This window comes from Balaenoptera ricei, chromosome 4 (genome assembly GCF_028023285.1).
Source record: "Balaenoptera ricei isolate mBalRic1 chromosome 4, mBalRic1.hap2, whole genome shotgun sequence".
Taxonomy (NCBI): domain Eukaryota; kingdom Metazoa; phylum Chordata; class Mammalia; order Artiodactyla; family Balaenopteridae; genus Balaenoptera; species Balaenoptera ricei.
Window position 1 is genome coordinate 56879813 of NC_082642.1, and position 17363 is coordinate 56897175.

Below are 17363 nucleotides of genomic sequence, written 5' to 3' on the forward strand. Positions count from 1 at the left end.
TGAACTTACTTGATCTTTCCTTCCGCTAATTGTTAAGTTACTTATGGCCCATGCAGCTTCTTTCTGAGTGCCAAAATCTCCCTGTAAAAGCAAAGTTAAAGGATACAAATTGCAATATAGGGTAAACTGGAAAAGGTGTTTTCTGAAATGATTTTTCAACTGCTTATTCCCCTAGGTTTTCTTCTAGCCTTTCTATATACATATAATAAAGATAAGGCTTTGAATTCAAATTACCCTAAACAAATGGAGATTCCTTTTTGTGAACTTTCCCAGCAACAAACTGACTTGATATTGCTGTTCAGTGATATCAGATTAAATGAAGTCAATGATAAAATAAAATAATATCAGTCAAAAAAAAAAAAAAGAGGAAATGTACAATTGTACTTTAATCAAAGAAATGTCAAGGGTAAGGTATCCTTTTAAACACATTAAGTTATAAAAATGAAAATACCCACCATTAATGAGACTGTCATAAAGACATTACCCTCATATATTGTCTTTCAAATATAAATTGAAAAAATAAATTTAAAAATCATTTAAAAAGTCATATATATGATTTAGTAATCTTACCTTTCAGAATTTACCAAGCAAATAATTCAAAACAAAGTAATATTATCTATCTTTCCATATAATGTCTTAGCAGCACATAAGAGTCAGAAAGTAAAAGCAACTTAAACAACATAGGAATAACTAATTATAGCAAATCTAAAGAATAAAATAATAACCAGCCACTAATGTTAAGATGACTAGCAACTTGGAAAAATGCTTAGGATGTATTAAGAAAAAAATATGTAAATAAGAATGAAAATTAAAACTGCAGTGGATTAACACAACATTGTAAATCAATTATACTTCAAAAAAAGAAAAAGAAAAACTGCAGTGGGATATCTACTCTTATTTATCAGACTGAGAAATCCCAAATATGTGTTGGTGAGACTGGTAGGAGTGTAAAACGGGACAACCTTTCTAGAGGTGGATGGGCATTATATAGCAAATTTACATATATGTCTATTTGTAGATCCAGTAATCCTAAATACAACCTGGCAAAAAACATGGAAAAAACTTTACATAGGCATTTCCTTATATTTAAAGTATAAACAAGAGACGAATAAACCAAAAACTAATAAAAACGATTATCGGTAAAGGAAGGGAAAGAACAGGGAGGAATGAACAGAAACAGAAGTTAGACCTTTGTGTATATACCTTGAAAACAAAGTACCTATTCTTTACTTGGAAACTATAAATGCTTCATATAACCAAAACAAAATAAAAAACAAGGGAATTCCCTGGTGGTCCAGTGGTTAGGACTCCGCGCTCTCACTGCCGAGGGCCCAGGTTCAATCCCTGGTCGGCGAACTAAGATCCCACAAGCCGCACAGTGCGGCCTAAAATAAAAAAAATAAAAATAAAAAACAAAACCTAAAGTAATTCCACAAATAAAAAACAAACAGAAATAACCTAACTGTATATCAAGTTGTATATCTTAACCACACATACAGGAATTATTTCAAGCGCCCTTATTTTTTAAGTACATCATTGATGGAATACATCCTAAAGACAAAAAAGTCCTCAAGGAAATCTCAAAAGTGGAGTAATCATGTTGTTAGTGTCGATGTAGTCTTGTTATTTTGATAGATTTTATATTATATATCTCAATATATAAGTCAAATAATTATGTTCATGTATTTAGGAAGATTTCCAGCATAAAAGAGATAAAAATATAAAATCGAAGAAGTAAAAATAAAAACACTGCTATCTTAAATACCCAGTAATATCGGATAGCTTCCGTTCATTCATGATTTGTTTTTTATGAATCTCATGTTCATAAAATTACAACATGCATATTTTTCATTTTCTTTAAAAAAAAAATTATCACCTATTTTGTTCATTCAAGCCTAGATACCACGACAACCTTGTAGCAATGATCATCCTTAGTACCTGAACTATGATCTTTAAATACCATTTGCTACAAAACGGAACCAGGACACCCTGGAAAATAGTTAATTCCAGGTGTAGATCAGAAAATATACAAGATAAGCCTGGGAATCATACCACATCCAAAAGGTAGGAAGCTCTCAAAAACTACTGCAGTGATGTAAAAAAGACACAGGCACCAAATTTAAGAGGTTCCCATTGGTCAGGGACAACCTGAACGTCAGAAAGAATAACTACAAAGGACTAAAACTTATATAAAAAATATACACATATGTAAATCCATCATTTCCTTAATGACACTAAAAACTTTACACTCGTCTCCTTTTGAGGTCATTAGGGAACCATGTCATTCAAAAAATGAGTGATAATGAGCAAGAATCAAACATTTGTCTTGCCTTTCCTATATGAAATATATTTTAGAGTAAACCAATAGTTGATAAGGAAAAGCTCTTTATTCTTCTTTATTGAAGAATCATGGTTAATACATAAAGAATGGCAGAATTACAAAGTCATCATTTTGCAGTTCCTTGTATAATAAGTGATCTAGGTAATGATCATCATGACTGCCGAAAAACCATTATGTGAAAGAATGATGAATAACTTTATAATAATTGGCTGGAACAGGCTGATAACATCTGAGCTGACTTAATCTAAATATCACTAAATGTAGGACAGATAGAATGTTTCTCCTCATGTGAATCATTAGTGCATTAAATATTTCTGCCTAAAAATTGAACCCAATCTACCAGTTTATAGGAAATTAGCCTCTACTACCAGTTTGTAGGAAGCATGGAAGAAAAGAAGATCGAGATATCCTCTCTTTAATTAACAGGTCAGTGTTGAGAAAAAAACCCTCATGCTGTGATTGGACACTTTAAACTGTCTCTTTCCCAAACGTTAATGTAAGCATGCAATGATATGGCGTATGATTAAATAGCACACTTACTTGCTGTTTGATCTTGGGCAATTTATTTGTCTATACCATAGTTTCTTCATCTGTCAAATGGGAATAATTCTTAACCTCACAGAGTTACAGTAATAAAGAAATAAAGTAATATATGTAAAGTGCTTGGAACAATATGTAAGCATTTATAGTCAGTAGTAGTAACATGAATTTTTAATAAACTTCAGGATAATGGTTAATTTTGATAAAAGAATGATATAGAAAAAGGGCCAGGGGTTTCTAAAAGGAACTATTTCCTGTACATAAAAACTGCTTTAAAGTTTTAATATTAATACTATTTTACTGTACTACTCATGCCATTGTATAGGTTGTAATTAAACAGAAAAGTATATATTCACATAATTGTTTTCCTCTTACGCAGATACATACAAGATGACTTTCTTACCTTATCCAAAAGGTGTATTATCATTGGTACAAGATTGGCATCAATTACTGCCTGAACCTGCTGCTGATTTCCTGCGGTGATGTTAGAGAGGAACCACACTGCTTCCTGTAGAACAAGACCCCTTCAATATTTCTCATTAAAAAATAAAACCTGCAGTTGAACTAGGAAAAAGCACATTCACCACAACATCCAAATGATTTTATGGAGTAAGTTCCATAATAAAAAATTTAGGAATCTGAATTCCCCTATCCCCTTTCCATATTTTTCTTTGGATAAATTGCTAATGACCCTAGTCTAAGTCATAATGAACTAACCCTTCTAAAAAATTCTTGAAAGCAATGTTCCCAAACACTAAGACTCAAAAGAAGCTTGGCTGAACAAATACTAAGGAACCGATGAGCTGCAATACAAATACAAATCCTAAAACAACTGTAAAGGAGATTCAGCGTCCTCCTCACATAGCGTGCTTTATTTATTCTCTCTTCTGTTCTGATTGAGTCCTAGCCAAAGTAGATAAATCTCTCAATTATTCATGATAATGGAGACACAAAAACTGAAATAGTGGATTGTTTTAGTATACTTATTTGTAATAGTCATTCATTGCACCATCTCTCTCAAGAGTTAAAGTGGAACCAGATGTTTGACTGCTTTACTGGTCTACCTTAATGATCTTTTTATGCTACCCTTTACACCACAATGTGCTACTTCTACCAAGATGATTACAAGTCATGTTTTTTCATAGATAATAAATGCATACTAAAAACACAGAATGAAATAAGACAAAATATCTGCCTAATGTCCTATGTAGGATATTGCTATAATTTACCAAAGTTAATAAATTTATTAAACATATGAATTTACTAAAGGGAAACATTTTCTCTATTTTAAAAAAGTAGTAAACAAGTTTTACTCCTAGTGTGCAGTCGGCTCTTTTGGATCAGATCACAGGATCATGTTTAATGAACCTGTTAGAGATTTTAGGGTGCTAGGCCACTTAGGTGAGCGGTTCTTGGGTTATAATCATCGGCAGTGTTGTAATCAACAACCCACGTACTTCTACAACAGCCTCAGATGCACTCCAACATCAGCATCACCAGTCAGTGCCCCCTTTTCATAGCCTCCACAAGCACACACACATGCACACACACTCTATCAAATAGTTAAAAAATATTAAACTTACATTACTTAACTTACGTATTAAAATCTTCCAATCATACAACATTCAACACCCAATTATCTCTATTTCATCATTTCCAAGAGAGCCAAATGTGCACTGTTTACAATCGGTTTTATATGTGGAAAATCATGTACCAATCCATGTCAGAAAAAGTATAATGCTTTATTTTCTCTTAATGTCTAAATGACAGTTTATATTAATAATCAGTATTAAAGACACTTGAGTCTCTAATTTTGCAAATGAAAATGGCTCCTTTATATGCTAATTATTAAATAGTATTTAAAAATACTTACTTTATTAATTTTCTCTTTGGGATGTGTCAGAAGTGCGGGGAAGTGTGAAAGAGCATCACAGTTCAAAACTACTTGTGTTTGCTCATCAGTTCCAGTAACAATGTTGCCCACAGCTCGAAGCGCTGCTGTCTGAAACATAAAAAGATTTAATGAGATGTTGTTCTATATGAATCACTTATTACCACAAAGGTATGTTAGGCAGGTTATGAAAGATATATACATATTTATTTTATATAAATTTGTTTTATTTATTTTTGGCTGCATTGAGTCTTCACTGCTGCGCACGGGCTTTCTCTAGTTGCAGGGAGCGGAGGCTACTCTTCGTTGCTGCATGGGCTTCTCATTGCGGTGGCTTCTCTTGTCCGGAGGGCAGGCTCTAGGTGCATGGGCTTCAGTAGTTGTGGCTCATGGGCTCTAGAGCGCAGGCTCAGTCGTTGCGGCACACGGGCTTAGTTGCTCCGCAGCATGTAGGATCTTCCCGGACCAGGGATGGCACCCATGTCCCCTGCACTGGTGGGCGGATTCTTAACCACTGCGCCACCAGGGAAGCCCCAGGTTATGAAAGATATCTTTATGCATTCATGCCTACCTAAGCTTTTTGAGCAAGTTGTGTCAGACACTGATTTAGGAACAGAGGAGTGAATAGGACAGACACAAACCCAGCTCATATGGAGCTTCCATTATTGTAAGAAGAAACAGCCAATAAACAAGTAAGTATGAAGGATAATTTTAGATAGTAATTATGGCCATAAAGAAAATAAGATAATACAAAAGTTTTTGTGTGAATATGTTTTCAGTTCCCTTGCGTATATACCTGGAAATGGAATTGCTGGGTCATGTAATAACTCTACATCTAACTTTTCCAGGTACTGTCGAACTATATTCCAAAGAGGCTGTACCATTTTACATTCCTACCAGCAATGTATGAGAATTATACTTTCTCTACATCCTTGCCAACACTTGTTACTGTCTTTTTGATTATACCATCCTGGTGGGTATAAAGTGGTACTTCACTGTGGCTTTGATTTGCTTTGCCTTAATGACTAAGGATGTTGAACATCTTCATATGTGCTTATGGACCAACTGTATGTCTTCTCTGGAGAACATTAAAATTTTAAACCATTTAAAATTAGGTTGTTGGGACCTCTCTGGTGGTGCAGTGGTTAAGACTCCACGCTCCCAATGCAGGGGGCCTGGGTTTGATCCCTGGTCGGGAACTAGACCCCACACGCATGCCGCAACTAAGAGCCCACATGCCACAACTAAGGAGCCCACCTGCTGCAACTAAGACCCAGCACAACCAAATAAATAAATATTAAAATTGGGTTGTCATTTTTTTTTATTGAGTTTTAAGAGTTCTTTATGTATTCTGGACACAAATACCTTTTCATATATATGATTTGCAAACATTCTCTTTCATTCTGTAGGTTGTCTTTTTCACTTTCTTGATGGTTTCCTTATAAGTTTTTAATTTTGGAAGTCCAATTTATCTATTTTTTCCTTAGTTGCTTGTGGTGTCATATCTAAGAAACTACTGCCTAATCTGAGGTTATGAAGATTTATGCCTGTGTTTTCTTCTAAGAGGTTTATACTTCTGAATGTTATATTAAGCTGTTTGATTCGTTCTGAGTTAATTTTTAAAAAATATGGTGTGAAGTAGGGCTCCAACTTCATTCTTTTACATATGGATATCCAGTAGCCTCAGCACCATTTGCTGAAAAGACTATTCTTTGCTCACTGAATTTTCTTGGCACCCTTGCTGAAAATCAATTGATCATAAATGTGTAAGTTTATTTCTAGACTCTTGATTCTATTTCACTGATCAATACGTCTATCCTTATGCTAGAATCACAAAGTTTTGTTTTCTCTAGCTTTGTAGTCAAGTTTTGAAGTGAGAAGTCCCCAAACTTGGTTCTTTTTCAAGATTGTTTTGGCTATTTCTGGGTCCATTGCATTTCCATATGAATTTTAACAGGAATTGCATTTAATCTGTAGATAAATTTGGGAAGCACTGCCATCCTAATAATACTGAATCTTCCAATCCATGAACATGGATGTCTTTCCACTGATTTAGGTCTTGTTCAACTTCTTTCAAAAACGTTTTGTAGTGGTCTAGCTTCTTTAACAAATAAATTTAATAGGGGAAAGAAAAAAAGGAGAAGAAAGTTGTAGAGTAACAGAAACATAAAGACATAGCTACCACATGCAATGTGTTGACCTTGTTTGAATACTGATTTGGTAAAATTGTGAAGAAAAAAAAAAAAGAGGCAATAAGTAAAATTCAGATACTGACCGGATTTTAACATTAAGGTTTCCTAAAGTGCTCTAATGGTATTGTGGATATGTTAAAAAAAAATAGCCTTACTTTTTAGAGATGCAACCTGGGTGAAATTAGATGGTATCTGGAATATGTGTCAAAATAATTTGGTGGGGAAGTAGAGATATAGAGGAAACCTACATAGTTCATTACATTATTCTTTCTATGTTCCTAAATTATGGCATGAAAGTTGAAAAAGCTTTTAAAAATCTCTATTAGTTACCAGGTAAAGTACAGAACATTAACTTTCCTTGAGAGTTGGCTCAAGTGAAAGTCCAAGCCCTATTTTCTCAATAAAGTCCAGTATTAAACTGAAGATGCATTCTGAAAAAACAAAAACAAAATGCAAACCAAAAACCTATACCAAGACATAAGTACCACACTTAAGAAATGCAAACTTCATAAGAATCTAGTAGGAATATTTAAAATAAACCACAAATAACCCTAAATGACAAATTATTCTATTAATCAATTCTTCTGAATTTAGCTAGGTGTTCCCTCTTTTCCTTAAAGTGCTTTAAATTTTATAGCAGTGGGTCTCCATTTTGACAGTACATGAATATAACCTAAAGAGCTTTTTAAAGCTCAGGTTTCTAGGAAATATCCAGATTTACTGAAACAGAATTTCTAGGAGTAGAGCAAGGGAAATACACTAATTTTTTTTCTTTAGGCTTCCCACAGCTGATTTTATTGTCCAGCCATGGTTGAGAAATAGTGAATCAGGTTAACAGTTTTCCTTATGCTATTATTGTGCTTTATAGGCTCTTAGTCATTCTAAGATTAAAGCATGCTATTTACCTCAGAAGGGTAGAGAGAGCTTGCTGCTTGCTGCATCTCCCTTTACCATCGTAGTTTGACAGCTACTGCTTATAATATAAGTGTGAACTTCTCACCTTCTCTTTTTTGGCTCTTTCTAGATGCAGATTCTTTGGGATAAATATTTATATGGAAGGATTTTAAAAGAATAAAACAAAACAAAATTAAAGAAAAAGATTTTAAATAACTGAGAGAAGAGAATTTAGGAAGCCCCTAAGCAGCACATTTCAGTACAAAGCCTTTATCACAGTGCCAGTGAAGCTAAGCATTAACTAAACTTGCCAGGTGCAGTGAAGGAGAATAAAAAAGGACAGCTGTTGTGGGGAGGGGGGTGGGGGAAGGAGCAGGAGAGTGGAAGAAGAAAAATAGGAAAAGTAGAAAAAATAATCAGTACTTGTTTCAGATGCTACCCAAGTTGCTATATGAACTGCCCTGGTCTACGTTAGAAATCAGTAATTTACAAAGAAGTCAACTTGGCTTTTTTTGGGGGGGTTGGGGGGTGGGGAGGAGGAGGTTCTTGTAGTAATCTATCTCATTTTCTCCATCTTTAAAATGGGGATATAATAACTCACTCTTTTCATCGCAGATATGTTATTAGGTTAAAAAAATACTTTACACTATTGACGTTACCCGTGTTCAAATGTCACACTTAAAGCAAATAGTGGCATGTTTTTATCAATAAAAAACTCACCTGAACCTTAACTTCCTGGTGGCTGAGCAGAGGAACCAAATGAGGGACTATTCCAGAGTCTATTACCATCTGTATCTGTTCGTTGCCAGCATCAGTAAGGTAAGAGAGGGCCCAGACCGTATCTACCAATATCTAATGAATAAAAAAAATTCAAATAGCCTTTGAATATTTTCTCATTTCAAAAATTCTTAACCATATGGACTAACCTATGATTGTTCTACTATCTTCTTTCTTCCCTTTTCTCTCTAAATTCACTGGAATCAGTCTTCTCTATTATACTAAGCATCATCATCTATGAATGTCTATATCAAGTGTGTGCATCTTATAGCCATATTTAGGATGTTTAGGTTAATTATGATCTTGTTCACAGATTGGTATCTACTCTTAACTCACAAAGATACAAACACAATACACAGCACATAAAATATGAGAAAAAGACATTCTCTTTCCCGAATGCTCAGATTGAGGGATACTAGGTCCAAGGACATTGTGATAAACGCATGTAGTTGGAAAGAGTATATGTATCCAACATACACGGTGGTTCAAAACATCTGGGCTCGGTGAATATATTCAAGGTGTTCTCACATCAATACCATGTTGGTAGGTCTAAAGCCAATACTCCAGTATTAGGATTATAGTACTTTCATCTTTTCCAACCAGTTCGCTTTGCCTTATAAAACCAGAGGCAACTTCCCAAATAGAAATCTCCCACAGCTGCAGATCAAGACATTAAAAGCAACCATAGGTCAACTTGTGAGATCTATAATCAAAAAACATGTTCTAGTTAAAAAAACAAAAAAAACAACAAACAAAAAACCCCCCAAAAACCAACCAACCAAACAAAACTATAATTTACATCAGCTGCCAAAAGTACTTTAAAAAAAAAGCCTCTGTAATTAACTTAATTATATTTCAAAGTACAACAGGCCATTGTGTTTCTTCTTTCTTTGTATGTGAAGTCCTAATTAGAAGTTATGGCCAAAACGAAGAATGACAACTGTTAAACTGCTAAATAATACAATTATTGACAAAAACACAGTAATAAATAATTGTGCCTGAAACTTTACTTCCGAAAGCCTTTCTGGAATATGAACTCTGTCAAAAGACAAACCAGAAAAGTCTGAAACCTTTAAATTCTAAATCAATGATATGTTTAAAACATCCAAGAAGCTCCTAGAAGAAAATAGCACTTTGCCATTTTCCCTTTCAGAAATTCAAGAAAGCACTATGGATATTTTTAATGTAAAAAGAAGACACCGAATGAAAAATTCACACACATAAAGTGGTATCAAAATATGTGAGACAACTAAATTTCAACTTACAAAAGTAACTTTTTTTTTGCCAAAATTTGTTGATACAGGCAAAAAAACTTCAAGTTACTTGTGCATGACTGTATGTAAAATCCAGATATATTTTTTTAAAAAGGCCCAATACTAAACATGTCATTAATATGCTCACATCAAAATCACAATTTAAATCAGGCCTGATCTTATAGGCACTTTTTGTGTCAGCAAAGTTAAGTCTATGATAAGTTTACTAATTACAACTAGAGTGTAATTTCAATGTTTCACTTATGGTTTGTGGAAGCAGTTTCGTTATTTTATTTTTTTTATTTCTTTGATGGCCTGATTTAAGAATTTGTTCCTAAGTGTTAACCTAAGAAGATTTCATTTTTAGTAAACATTATTGTTTAGTAAACAATATCACTAATGCTACTAAAAAAGAACAATGCAAACTGGCTTGAGAAATTCAAGATATATCAAAAGCAAGAAAAACGGAGTTACAATCTCAAATGGATTGGGGTAAACAAGTGGAAAGAACACAATACATCTCTGAATAAGGTCAACTAAGATGTCTAGTTTTCCAGAAGAGTTATAAACTTTGAGATTAATCTTTCCTGAATATCTTTTAATAAAAGTAAAATACAAAAAACTGTAATTTAATCAAAGAATTTGGCTATAATAAGCCAAAACCAAAATTTGTTTACATGTGTGGTTTTTTTGCTTGTTTGTTTTTTAAACACCCTAGACTATCTGGAGCTAGAAAAAATATCTTTAGGACAAAGATCATGTTCATCTAATGAATATCAAGCACATTATGTCACTGCTTGATGCAGTATAATTCTAACTTTAATTTGTTCCGTATCTTTACAGAGATCCTGGCAAAAGGGTATTAATACCCTAGAAACTGTGAAGGAATGAAGCAGCTTGTCAGACACTGATCATACCAAACTGTGTTTTTAAAGAACTACACAAGGTGCTGATTGTTACTATGTGTTTTATTCATGTGATTTTCTTTTACCCATTATATTCCTAGCTCTTCTAACACAATGAAGGCTAGACTGAATTTATAAGCAGTTACGGCAGTTTCTCACTCATTCATACTTCCTGAGTTGCTTTCTCCTTTGCTCTCTGTGTTATTAAGTATGAGTAGGATATATTTATTATGTTTAAAATCTAGTCTGCACTGATTTTTTTCCTTTTTGTTTGTATACTCAAGAATTATCTCTACACCAAGTGAAGCCATTACCAAAGTCACTATAAATGAATTAATAGAGTAAATATGAAATTAAAGAGCAACTGATATTCATGGTTTGGTGTAAGAATGGTATATGAATACAAACCCATGCATAAAGGCACAAATATTTCTCTTTATTACCTTTCGAAAAATACCACCACTAGGTGTTAAGTGTTCTCTCAAAGGCCAGCTGTCAAAATGAGCTTTCATAAAAAGCTCATGAACAATCAAAGATAAAATCTTAGTGAGAGAGATTACTAACTGGCAACTTTAAGAACTTCCAATGTCAGTTTTCACAACACTAATATATAATATATGCACATACATTACTGCCCAGACCAAAATAACAGGCTTGATTTCTTCACTGAAATTAAATATTGTGATATGGGTAAACACAGAGAAAATATAAAATACCAAACTATGTACTGCAGCTCCTGAAATGAAAAAATTTGATAAAGTACACTGACATAATGTCATTTTCTCCCCTACGTCATTGGGACAAGCCCTAACCATATATACATATAAAAATATAGGACGGGAAGCATTTACTCACATTTACGTCTGTGTGATGAATTAAAACACAAAGAGCTGGAAGAATCTGAAGAGAGAAATATATAGATTTTAAAATATACACAGATAAAAACATACACATAATGATATCTACTTTACTTTAAAAGAAAACAAAAACAAAAATACTTGTTACCTCCTGAATGGTTTCCATTGGGGGTGGTGGGTCTTTGTGGCGACATAAGTTGACCATAACCCAAGTAACATTTCTTAAGAATGTTATAGGAATAGATGGACTTATGAAGGAAAGTAAAGGTTTCACAACTCCAAGACTTATGACATAATCTCTACACTGTGGCCCATCACCTGTAGGAAGAAGGATTTATTAATTCAATACAATAAGCAACTCAGAAAACGTAAAGCACTGGGTTCAATATGCTACTTCCTGTATTTGAACCAAGTACACTATTTCGTTTTATGTGAAAGTTTTAGACAATAATAACCTAGTTCACATTTTAGGTCTTTGAGCCAAGAGAAGCAAGATAAGGTACTAAGATTTTTTTGCACATTATTCATGTATTCAGGTTTATATGCTGTTCACCCTAAAATGTTTTTATGCCATCTAAAAGCCTCAGTAAGGCTTTAAAGTACTTTGTGAACACAGAATTGCTGCTTTTTCTCTTCTCTCTCAATGGTACTCTAAGTTTAAGAAACTTTCATGTTATAAAAAGAGATATATTGAAATACCATTACAGAGAAAATATTTGTAGAATTTATACTGATGATCTAATATCAAAGCATAGAGAATATTAACTATAAATTACTCTATACACTTAGAAACTATGTCTCAAAAAGGCAGGGGAGAGGGAACCAATACCCCTAGATCAGTGGTTCCCATAGCGATTTTGGGGCCCTATCCCAAATCTGTTGAAACAGAAACTCTGTGGGTCCAGGATTCTGTTTTAACAAGCCCTTAATATAATTTTGATAACACGCTAGAGTTTGAGAATCACTGCCCTAGAGAAAAGTGCCAAATTTAATTTCCTCTATCTAGAGTATCACTGTAATTTGTAGTATGAAAGCCACACTGAAGTATTACATTCCGTAAGTGAAAACACTTTGCCCTGCACTGTGGTATTTGAAGATAAAATGCTTGTTCTTTTTGCATCCATGTATTCTAATTAATTCTATAATGTCACTGGAGTTAAAAGCCAAAGATCAAGATGTTGTATTAATATTTCTAAATCTACAATTTGGTATAAAAGTGAGGGACTCTGGATATACAAACGATAGCATTCCTAACAGTAATATACCATATGCCAAGAACAGTTTATAGGGAAATTCTCCCATTTGAAAACTCACAATTGTGGGGCACTAACCATACCTTACCTTCCATCTTGGCCCCCAAAAGGGTAATAAAGAGGAGGTATATCAGAGTAAAACTAATTACTTCCATGCAAAAACAAAAAAATCTGTGGCAAAAATAACTTTTAACATCATGGTACACAATACAGTTCAGACTCCAGATTTTTTCCATTCTCCACTGGAGGACAGATTTTTGAATTTTTGAGTTTGGGTAAAGTTAGGCTGTAGTTAAAAAACAAATTCTTGAAATATTGGAATTGTCTTTAATTATTCTTCCTACAATTATTTATCAGAAAAAACCTGAAGGTATGGCAATCACGGTGGTCAACATTTAATGAGACTGCCTATAAGGTACAGATACCACATGTATGATGATGACTTCATGATGATAGTGGATAACATTACTATATTTCATTGTACTAAAATCCACAAGAGATATAAAAAATTTCAATTTAGATTCTTCTCAGAACTGCTATTATAGAGAAAAATTTTGGTTTAAGTTTTGCCTCCTCCTTTTTTATTATTTCCTAGGATAGTAAGAGAGTTGAGGAATAAAATGGACCAACATAATAAAGGAGAAAGAGGAAAATACCTAAATCACATACATATTTCATAATTATTCAAATAATTAAGAGGTGACTATATACAAAGAGATATAATGGTATCACAAGCAACAAAAATGTTCATTCTGTTTACTATGGGTTTATACTTAAACAGCTGTAATTTCTGTAAACTAGTTCATAAAAACTAGTACTAAAAAAGGCAAATTGCTCCTTCTTTTCAACTACTAGTAGTCATTTTTATTACATAGTACATGATAACAATGATTGTTGGACTAGTATTACAAGTTTTAGACAAACCTATGATATTTCCCAATGCCCACACTGCTTGCTCACAGACATTTTGATGGGGTGAATGGAGAAGCCTCAGGAAAAGTGGCACAGCATCTGAAGGAGGAAAACATAAGCTATCATTTAAGTTTGAAGATACTGTTATATATCAATTATATTTCAATAAAATTGAAAGAAAAAAGGTTGAAAACACTATAATCTAAACCAAAAATCAAACTTGTTTCTTTGCTGAAATCCCAAAAGAAAGAAACCTATCAAAAATATATTTAAAATATATCTTCATTAATTGATTTTCATTAGAACAACGGTAGTGGAAAATTTCTGGCTAGCAGACTATACATCATCAAAGTGACAGTTTTAACATACAGACAAATGTCAAATTAAGCTGATAAAATTTCATTCACAGTTAAAACTGGATTTAATTCCAATTTCAAGAAATTAATTCCTTAAAGATTAGCATTATCTTCAAATTTGAAAAAAACTCCAATTATTAAAATAACTTTTGAATATAAAAATTTAAAATAACATCATATGGGTCTTTAGCCAGGCCAGTGATTCCTGTGCCACGTGAGACCTTCTGAATCAGAAAATGATTCTGTTGCCTAACACAAGGAAAAACAAAGAGACGTTTAACAGAATAATACTGCACTGAACAAATGATTCTTCTATTTCTTTTCTTCCCTCTGATATTGCTCTGAAAAATGCTATTTGAGTACATGTAGATCAATCATGCTTATTTATAGTAAAAAGTAATAAAAAGTAATTCATTTATCCATTACTTTTGGTATATTAAGACAGACTAACAGTGTTAAAACAAATTCTAAGCCTCTTTCTAATCTTTAAGGAACACAAAAGAGAAAGGAAAAAGAGGGATTAAGACATTGTCTTGAGATCATAAAATTAACTAAACAGTCAACTATACAAAGCAAAACCAAAAAAACCAAACCCTAAAATCACCTGAACCCAAAATTAATCAGTTTTATTAAGATTTAAGGAAATTATCTTCTCTATGTAATATTATAATACAAGTGTCTATATAATAAAATCCTCACTGCATAACACTTTTGTTCCCTTTCAAAATCGTAACAGTGCTTAAGATTTTAACAGGCTTAGACAAGTATACTGCTTACATATTTGAAGGGGATTTTGAAAGTACCTTCTTTAAAATTATTAATTTCTTTGTTTAGTAGAAGAATCAAATAGTACTTATGAAAATAATTCAAGTTATTACTTTCAATAATTATTTCCCACTTACATTTCTTGGAACATAAAAAACAACCAATCCTATAATAACAATGAAAAAAAAAATTTCAAGCCATTCTCTAAAGTAGGACTACTTTATAAAAGAAGATTTCTTTAAAATGTATAATGGACATCTCACTAACAGTGCCCAACGGGTAGTATGGCAACAGGAAAAACACCTTTATTTATTTAATGTCCTATAAACACAATAATGTAACTACTACTACAATTACGAAATGTTCTCAGATTTAGAATCAAACGAATTTTTCGAAATAGAAAATGTCAGGCAATGGGACAAGATGATCAAAGAAACATACTTGAGTTGGCCTATTTCAACTACCTTATTTGTTACTGAATTCAAAATACTTAATTACTTTATAATATAAATAGCTCTATTCTTTTAGGAAAAGCACTGAGTTTTTTAATTAACTTTTTTTTTGAAAATCACAATTTTGTCTCTTAATAACCAACTTACTGGACTGAACTACTGCTTGAGTTTGTTCAGAGGTTCCAGACGCAATGTTTGTCAAAGCCCATGCAGCTTCAAACTGTAAAGAAGGACTACAAAAAACAAATAATTTTAAACAGCAGGAATTTCTACATTGGCCCAAATATCTACCAACCACTCCTCCCCCTAGCATTTTAAAAGTATTAAATATTTTTATTCAAAAGATCTATGCACCCAGTACCTTTTTTTTAACTTCCAATGACTATTTAAAATATCTCTTCGGTATAAAAAGCATACAACCTCCTCAGGTGTCCTTATTTTTAATAAGAACTCTGTATTAAGATACCTGCACATTACTACCCAAACAGTTTTCTCAAGTACCTATCTGGCTAAACTAGTTTTTGCCAATTTTCAAAGCTTAAAAGTTAAATATATCATTCTCAAGTTCCCGTTTGGTCTTTACTTTCCTCTCTTGGTGTAAACATACCTTACACTGTTTTTCACTTTGGCTTCTCAACTCCATCTTATAGCTCTTTTTTTTTTTTTTTCTTTAAAGACCAAACTAACTACAAGAAAATCTTGTCTTCTGCAAAGGATACATCCTAAATTATTTCTTAAAATAATGTACTTACTTGTCATCTCTTTCAAGACAATGGACTAAAATAGGCAATATTCCAGATTTTATTAAGTCATCAATTGGTGGATTTCGATCACTGGACAAAAGCTTCCTATAAGAGATATAAATATACCCCTTGTGAAACTTAATGACATATAATTAAATTCAAATTCACATTTGATATATTACAATAAACTGAATATTTGGTGCAAATACTCTCCCTGCAAGCTACTTTTTAAATTTATATAATGCAACCTTTTCTCTATTATAAAAAGATTAATTTATAAATTTACAGAGATTATTAATAATTAGGAAAAAATGGCAAGACATGAACTACTTTTTTTTAAGTTAGGACAAAAGCAGATAGGATGCTGGTACAAGTTTATAGCTGATACTAGTGTCCAGTTCTTCATCCTACTCTATATACCAAATCAAAGGTCATAAAAGCTCAACAACATTCTCATCTCAACAACTAAAGGAAATGAAATAAACACAGCAATACATAGGAAAATATCCAGAGAAATATTGGAGATACTAAGGTGAACAAGACAGACACATCCTTGCTCTCATGGAGCTTAGAGAGTAAAACAACAATACCTAGTGCCCATTTATACATATGGCAGACTGCAGTTTTAGCTGACAAATCCTAAATGTGGCCTAACACAAATCTTCACCAATTTGAATCCCCTGCACTACTATATGAAGACAATGTTTAAGCAAGCTTAATCAGATTATTCCCCTATATAAACCAAGTGATGGCTGCTAATTTACTACCCTATCAATGTAAACTCCTTGACTGAGTTTTTTATAACACTCCAAGAACTGGCTCCATCTTATTTATCTAACTAATCTTATTCTCTGTAATTCAACAACAGGTCAGTTGTCTGTCCGACCGTTTCAATCTAATTTCTAGGCCCTTCAAATCCTATTCCCCACACTTGGAATGCTCTCTTTTTTGCCTATTCAAACTCTATCTTTTCAAGTTAAATGTTTTCAAAATACCCTCTCTGAATTCCGAGAATATATACACGGCATATGGCTACATTCGCTGTTGAGCATCACTATTTTTCATATAGTTTTGCCTTCCTGATTAGGTTCTAAACTTCTTACCAAAGCAAGAATTATTCCACTTGCTTCTTCACAGTATTTTCCGTAATAAATGGTACGATTCTTTGCACAATGTAGGAAATAAACCCAGTCTTTCTTAATCAAGGTTTCAAATTTAATAAAAGAAATTAT

The 17363-nt window shown here is 32.9% G+C and overlaps 1 protein-coding gene and 1 non-coding gene across 2 annotated transcripts in view; both read right to left on the reverse strand.

Annotated features, from left to right (window-relative positions):
• Nucleotides 1-17363, reverse strand: part of KPNA4 (karyopherin subunit alpha 4) — a 53616-nt gene that overhangs the window by 6486 nt on the left and 29767 nt on the right. Inside the window, exons 6-14 of the mRNA XM_059920470.1 lie at nucleotides 16141-16236; nucleotides 15536-15621; nucleotides 13828-13914; nucleotides 11799-11968; nucleotides 11649-11693; nucleotides 8579-8710; nucleotides 4755-4883; nucleotides 3285-3389; nucleotides 10-81 (exon numbers count right to left, since the gene is read on the reverse strand). Coding sequence (XP_059776453.1) covers nucleotides 10-81; nucleotides 3285-3389; nucleotides 4755-4883; nucleotides 8579-8710; nucleotides 11649-11693; nucleotides 11799-11968; nucleotides 13828-13914; nucleotides 15536-15621; nucleotides 16141-16236 — 922 coding nt within the window. The remainder of the gene's footprint in view (nucleotides 1-9; nucleotides 82-3284; nucleotides 3390-4754; nucleotides 4884-8578; nucleotides 8711-11648; nucleotides 11694-11798; nucleotides 11969-13827; nucleotides 13915-15535; nucleotides 15622-16140; nucleotides 16237-17363) is intronic.
• LOC132365639 (small Cajal body-specific RNA 7) lies at nucleotides 4217-4540 on the reverse strand. Its single transcript, XR_009503164.1, has one exon. It is a non-coding gene; the product is annotated as a small Cajal body-specific RNA 7 (non-coding RNA).